The sequence below is a fragment of the Zingiber officinale genome, chromosome 4A, assembly GCF_018446385.1.
Source record: "Zingiber officinale cultivar Zhangliang chromosome 4A, Zo_v1.1, whole genome shotgun sequence".
Lineage (NCBI taxonomy): Eukaryota > Viridiplantae > Streptophyta > Magnoliopsida > Zingiberales > Zingiberaceae > Zingiber > Zingiber officinale.
In genome coordinates, this window is record NC_055992.1 from 880,495 (window position 1) to 888,078 (window position 7,584).

At 31.5% G+C, this 7,584-nt stretch overlaps 1 protein-coding gene across 1 annotated transcript; it reads left to right on the forward strand.

The window, feature by feature from the left end:
• The first annotated feature begins 1,373 nt into the window (after window positions 1–1,373).
• LOC121969169 lies at window positions 1,374–6,008 on the forward strand. The gene is made up of 3 exons (XM_042519119.1): window positions 1,374–1,728; window positions 5,338–5,412; window positions 5,501–6,008. The coding sequence occupies exons 1-3, from the start codon at window positions 1,567–1,569 to the stop codon at window positions 5,552–5,554; spliced, it is 291 nt and encodes a 96-aa protein (XP_042375053.1). The 5' UTR covers window positions 1,374–1,566; the 3' UTR covers window positions 5,555–6,008.
• The last annotated feature ends 1,576 nt before the right edge of the window (window positions 6,009–7,584 follow it).

Genomic DNA, 7,584 nt, shown 5'->3' on the forward strand with positions numbered 1-7,584 from the left:
TGTGCCTGAGAAATTTGTTTGGTTGCCAAGGACACTGAACGGTTTAACTTAGAATGCACATTTACTATGAATTTGATAATGTAATATACAAAATATCTAATGATGAAACATTTTTACTAAGAAATATATTGAAATCCACGGTTTTAGCAAGTAATATGAGGTTCTTTGTAAGCGGTAAGTTTAAAAAGAATTTCTAATTATAATTTTAATTTTGTATGTAATTATCAAAAAAAAAATTTGTTTTTATTTTTTACATGTAAAATTTTATTTGTTTCAATTTTTTTATATAAATATTGTTATCTAATTACTCTTCAAATATTTTAGGTAAAAAAATCTAAAAATAAATATAATTTTTTTTTAAAAAAATTAGTACTTTAAATTAGAATTGAATATATTTTTTTTATTAAAATTACTCCTCATATTTTTTTTAGGTACAAAAGGTGAAAAAAATGAGTATAATTTTTATTAAATTCAGTATTTTAAACTAGATCAAATATATTATATTTTCTATCAAATTAAGCACGTCTTTCTACTTGTCCTTCAGATTTTTTAGGTAAAAAAAAAATCTAAAAATGAGTATAATTCATCTTAAATTCAGCACTTTAAACTAGAATTAAGTATATTTTCTATCAAAATTATTCCTAATATTTTTTAGATAAAAAAGTCTAAAAATATGTATAATTCTTGTTAAATTCAGCACATTAAATTAGAATCGAATATATTTTCAATCCAATTGAGGTGGAAAAAGAGTCGTGATCAATTTGATAGAAAATATACTAGATTCTAGTTAATGTGCTGAATTTAAAAATATTATATTTATTTTTAGACTTTTATATTTAAAAATATCAGGGGTAATTAGAAAAATTAGTATTTATTATGTTTGATTAGAGAGTGAAAATAAAAGTTTTATTAATGAGGATTATGTGTGAAATTTTATTTATGATTAGTGACTTTATATAAATTTTCCCCTATTGTTGATATAGATTTGTAAATTTAATAGAAAGTTTTTTTTGAGACTTTATTGTATTGGTAAAAGGAAATGCAAAAAACCACCGCAACAATGATCAACTATACAAATTATTGAGTCCCCTCGGATGAGTCTAGTGGTTAGCACATGAGCTATTACTACCAATGAGGTTTGGGGTTCGAATCTCGATAAAACTGAGGTAAATGTCTCCCTTATGTGCTAGTCACTATTTCAAAAGCTAGTAGCCGTCCGTGATTTACCTCCTCCGTATTGACGGGGGCGCTGGGGCGAGCGTATTGCCACCAACTATACGAATTATTGGGGTTATTCTCAAAAAAAGAATAAATATTGGGGGCATTCTGAAAATTAGCCAATTTACTCAGACCACACATCTACTCTACTCTACGGGTGACGCTGTTCTAAAATATCACTGGGTGGAGAGAATCAGAAAACCCTCAGTGAACCCTAGGATTTGATCTCCGCGGTATCTCGATCCGTGTTTTCTACGCGAGTAAGGAAGGGGGAAGAGGAGATTGTGGATTTGATCACCGAGATATCTCGATCCGTGTTTTCGAGGCGAGTGGGTAGGGGCAGAGGAGATGGCGAGCTGGAGAAGAACCCTAGGGAATGTGAGGTCCTTCGTGGGAAACGCGACGGGAGGTCTCCGAGGAGGACCCAACCTTGCTTCGTGGGTGGTCGCCGGCACCTTGGCCTACTTCCTCTGGGTCAAGCCCGCCCAGGATCTCAAGAAGGAGCAGGAGGTAATTCCGATCTAGTGTGTGTCTGGTTTGGCTTTTGTAGGAGTTTTTTTATGGACGACCATAAATCGAACAAACATAAACTGCAACATTTATTTTCAACTAGAATATCTACGCGCCGTTGTTAGTATCTATCATCCGTAACTCAGCAAAAAGGCTGCACCTGAAATGCACACTTACAGTTGAATAATGGACTTATGGCAACAATGCTTTATGCTTTGACGGAACACATATACTCCTGGTTGAATATTCGAATTGGAGCTTAAGGATCACTACGTTGGTTCTTCTTCTTCTTTATTTGAGATGTTATGAATAAGAGGCTTATATTTGTAAGAATCTCCATGTTTTCCCAAAGAAAAGCAATGGTTATTGTGTCAACTCAGAATCAAAACTGCAAAATATTGGAATCCTCGAGCCTACCTATTCTCTTTCCCAAAAACGAAACACGAAGGTAAGCTTGAATTTTGAAATCCAATTCCATAACAGTTTCAAATTCCACATGAGAATTTAGCTTCCAAGTGAGCTCCCAAAACTTATCTTTCATCACAACTAGCAAATTACTAACAAGGAGACTTAAACATTTTCAACTGATGAAGCTTGCAAAATTAGTGTCATGATGAAGCATGCATTTGCAACTATTGGTCTGACATATTGATGCAAGAGAAAAAAAAAACATTATGCTCCATAAAATGTTTGTTTAAGATTTTCTTGATTGTTGCTGTGTGGTTTGGTCAGGTTTTTACTTTTTTTGTCATCTGTTGCTTCACCAACTGTCCAGCTTCATAAGCTGGCCAACTGATTTCTTGAAAATATGCTTATTTTTATTTTCTTAAAAAAAACAAAATGTTTGAACTACAATAAGAAATAAAAAAAATGTTCACAAAAAGGATCATCTTCCTTTCCCTGCAATCCAAAAAAATAAACATTTAGTTTATTTTTATCCCACCTATTTTCTTTGAAAATTTCTACCAAACATATTAAATTCATTTTTTTATTTCAAAATTAAATTAAAAATAACAATAAAAATTCCTTTCTTCCTGAAATAAACACAACCTACAGATTCATTTACTTTGTGCATGTTTCTAACTCTTGGCTGGGTGTTTCTTGCCATTGTATTAAGTTTTGAATATTGGCCTTCCATTACACATGACTTCTCATTCTTTGTTACCATAGGCAATTGTCAAGACAAGTTTCATTTTTTTTCATAATTTTTTCATTAATTTTATGTCCATTTCAACATTCTTAGTTATGTATGCTTGTTATTAGAAACTTAATGAACATATGCATTAATCAATGAATGTTAAGATGCATAGGGGTGTTAATGAGTCAAGTCAAGTTTGGTCGTGCTCAAATTTGTTTATTTTAGCTTGTTCAAGTTTGTTTATAAAAAATCTTATCGAGCCCAAGCGTTTTGCTTAACCAATGATGTTGTTGTCATCATAATCTAGGGAAAGCATTAATTTTATAAATAAAATTTATATCATTTCTGATTTTGATCATTTTATGGACAATTTAAAATACTAAAAACTTATAAAATATTATATTTTTATTTACTTGAATAAAGAAATAAAAAATATATTCCAGGTTTAGACAACTTAATAAATAAATCTATAAATTTATGAACTTTGGTTATGAACATCGATGAGCCAAGCTCATTAGTGTTCAAACTTGTATAAGTTATACTTTTTTTGCTATTGGGTGATCATAAGTGAGCTCTTGTCAGTACCAAGTTTGTTTGGAAACATTGTTTCAAATTTACAACCCCAATTAATCTTATCATGCTTACTAAGACCATAAGATTATGTAATTAAAAAAGGCCTAGGCAATGTTTGTACTGCAAATTGCTGTTTATACCATCTTTTTTAATACTTGGGCCATAGCATGTACAAGTTTATAATGTCCTCATTGGGTGGTATAAAATATGATTTGTAACTGTAAGACAATTAATATATAAATTGGGTCTTATTTAATAGCTTATGCTTTTCGATATGTGAATCTGCAATCAATTCTTAACTCAATATTCAATCATAGGTCAATAGTTTGAATTTCCTCATACTTGGGGTTCTTTGCCCATATTTTTTCTTTCTTATGGCTGATTCAAATTCTATATGAGAATGACATTAGAGAAATAGCATAAATTAGGTCTTTCTGTAATAGTTTTGGAATAAGGGATCCCCAATTGAATATTAACAAAAATCATGTTGGAAACAACTTGGATTGTCTTCATAAGCATTAGATAGCTTTTCTTTTATAACCAGGCCCATATAACAAGGATGACAATGAGGATACTTTTGCTATGCTTCTGCCCGTCTGTTGTAATTTTCCTCAGAAATTTCTTAAATTGTCATCTAGTGGGCAAAATGAAACTGATACAGAAGAAGAAAAAAAATATATAATATGCATTTATTGGCAGTACAGATGTTCAGATTCTGCCATAGTTGCACTGTCCATACATAGTATATATGTATAGTCCAGCGGTTCAGATTGAGCCACAGGTAAACTGTGCATATGTTAAAAAGCCTTCTTGTCTCCAAATTCAAGAATAAACGGTTCTTCCAAATGTTCTACTTTTGGAAATTTGTACTCTGTACCAAGATAAAGGTTCATCGGAAGCAAATTAGAAATTGGGTATTGGCTTAAAATTTGTGTAATTATCTGTTTAGTAAAATTTTCTGTCTGTGAATCAACATTTTGGATGTCCATTATGCTTTATCAAGCTTGCAGAACAAAATTATTGTATTTGGAATTCTGGTGAATTGAGCCTGGTTGGGGGTACTTTTTGCTTCATAATTAGTATCTGATCCTTACTCTTAAGTCCTTAGTTCTTATGTAAACCTTTATAATCCATAACAATTTTTTCATGTGACAGTAACCTGATTATCATTTTGTTATATTAAGAACTTCACACAGTTGACTTTCAAGACAAAAGAAAAGCCAAATAAATTTACTTATGAAATTTGGTACTGATTTCTAGTTCATTACTATGCTGCTATACTTTCATAGCTAAAAAAACAGCCTAAACGGCAATGCCTCCCCCAAATATGTTTTCTTTTAAGAGTGGAGCATTAACTCATTATTGCTGTGTAACCTAATTACTAATCTTCACAAGATCAAGTTAGATTTGGATAAACAGATTCTTTTTTTTCTCCTTTTTAATCAAGTGATTGGCGGATCTTTTGTGTATATGAAAGCTGATTGTGAACAAACCATGAACATCTCCCATTCACTTTTACTATCGGTATTTCTTTATGTTCAATCATACTAGTGACATAGCCTTGCATTATTGCTAGACCATTGGAAGGATAAGATTCAGACAGCCAATCTCAAATAGTTGGTATAATAATGGCCCGATGATTTTTTTGGAAGCAAACACCTATTTTCTCTACTGTTTGATAATAGAGCAGCAGGAGCTTCTGTCTTATCGCTACTAGTTTAAGATGGTTTAAAAACATTACAAGAACTGCAATTTTTTGTTGTGGAGTCTATCATAATGAATATTGTCTTATGCAAAAAGCATTTATCTTATCTCTATGCTGTAACTGTTTGGCAAGGTCCCATCTTTATGAATCAACGAGTGCAATTGCTTATCGTGCTGCATAACTTGTTCTTCAGGAGAAAGCTGCTTTGGCTGCGGCCTCAGATCCTTACCGCTACATTGAGAAAACCAAACCCATTCCAGATCCTCAGGTAATCTCTGTTGTCCCTAGGCAAAGTTGAACAAATCCTAGAAAAGGAACCTCTATTTGAACAATGGTGGTTCTTCTTTGATTCCCAGGTAACCGGTTTGATATATGGGAAGAGAGAGGAAACCACTAAATCTGAGAGTTGATTCTGAGAATCTGGCGGCAGTATGCTTGGAACCAGCATTTTGAAGGGTTCTTCTTGCATATCCAAGGACTTTATCAACAAAACAAAGTTATGCACGGATTTATCCATATTTTGAAGAAAGAAATAAAGGGAGTAGTTATTAAGCAATGCCCAGTAAATTTTCTTGTGTTATTGCATAACAAATGGTTTGTATAGTCGCTGTTCATATTATATTATATTAAATACACTCGGACTTCTCTACCAGACTTTTGCTTCACGGACTTACTGGACCATGGAATCCTTTTGCAAGCAGCCAATAATACATGGTCCCAGTTAATAGTTTTATAGGGATTGATAGTCAAGCCAATTGTTTCCATTTCTGTTTTATCATCCTGATCTTAACTTAGCTTCATGCCAATGCATTGAATGTGTGCACATACTGTTATCTTCAAATGATTATTCAGTTTCAGTTGCTGCCAAAGTTTTGGAAATTATTCATTTTGGAACAACAATTTTTTCCCATTCAGCTACCTGATTAGTCCAAAAAAAAAAAAAATACAAAAAAAATAAATCAGATCTTCTGTCCTAAGATTTCTGTTTCTTCTTGCCGACAGATGGGCATGATATTCTTGTAATATGCATTGTATTCTTGAGATATGATCTAGTTCGTCCGATCGGTAAGATACTCTCGTTGTTTCGTGAAGGTCCCCTTGACCTAATTATTGGCCGGACTCATCCAATGCCTGTTTAACTAAATTAATAGGCCAATTAAATAAGGCGAGTTCGATAGGCCAATCAAACTAAATGAAAGATTCTATAATCGATATTAAATTTATTTTTATAACATTTCTTAACTAAATAAAATAGTCATTGTCAAAACCGTCCAATTACCCTCTTATCGTCATTACAAAGCTTATATATTAAGATTTAAGACCGACCTAATGACACGACGATCTTCTCAAGGATTGATCAGACCCCATAGTTAATTAAGCTTATGTTCCCACTTGTTTAAGCAATAATGAAGAATTAGGTTAAAGCAATCGAACACTAATTGTTTAATTAACAATTAATTGATTTGGTTGGCGGGTTGGTATCGACAAATCAGGATGCACATGGCTGCCGACAAGACAAAGCGCCGCACTAAATATTGTAATTCTTAAATTAATTAACCAAAATTAGTGGAGATTAAATTAAGATTAATGCAGTGGTTACCCATAACGAAGCTTTTTATTGGATTATGTCATTGGAGTCGGTGGTCAATGGCAAACCAAGCCAATTAGGGCACTTTTAAGTTCTTATTATAAAATGTACGGTGGATATTAGCTTGAGGGTTTTAATGTAGCATACTAAAATAATTATTTTAATTTTCATATCGCATTTAAGGAGAGGGGTCTAATAATAATAATAATAATAATAATAATAATCCTTAAATAAAGGCTGATTTTAAAAATTGATAGTTAATGATAAAAGATATAATAAAATTAAAAATTAATGACAGAATGATTTTTAATTCAATCTGATCCTATAAAAATTTTCTCATAAGATACTAAGATAAGGATAAATCTTAATAGTCAAAATTTAGTCAATCATTATAATATAAAATATTTATTTTTACATGTAATCTTAATTAATGAATATCAATCAGAAAATAAATGTAAAAGATTTCATTCTTGGGTTAGATTCTGATTATTTAGAGTTTAGGATTAAATTGGAAAATACTAAAAAATGGACAGTGTATCAATCTTGTGTTCTTAGATTAATTATTCATTAAAAAAAATTCATCCGTTAATTTATTAAAATTAAGATTCCATCTATGTTTCACCGTTGTATTATTAACTGAGGCATCCATTTTTTTTTCAATCTTTAATTATGTCATAAATTGTTAATTTTCTTGTAGTCCATAGTGAACATCTCCTTCCTTCACTATAAAGGGCACCTTCATGACATTAACATTTCTCCCATATAAGTCTTCAAGTATGATAAAACGTGAGAGGCTTACCAAAATATAAGTGTAATAATCTATATTTCAATTATGAAGTATTTTAATAGGCA

Bases quoted from the DNA above. Each gene is read 5' to 3' on its own strand.
- LOC121969169 (XM_042519119.1), top strand. From the start codon at position 1,567: ATGGCGAGCTGGAGAAGAACCCTAGGGAATGTGAGGTCCTTCGTGGGA. The intron at 1,729-5,337 runs GTAATTCCGATC...CTTGTTCTTCAG, and splicing joins ATCTCAAGAAGGAGCAGGAG to GAGAAAGCTGCTTTGGCTGC. The intron at 5,413-5,500 runs GTAATCTCTGTT...TTTGATTCCCAG, and splicing joins AACCCATTCCAGATCCTCAG to GTAACCGGTTTGATATATGG.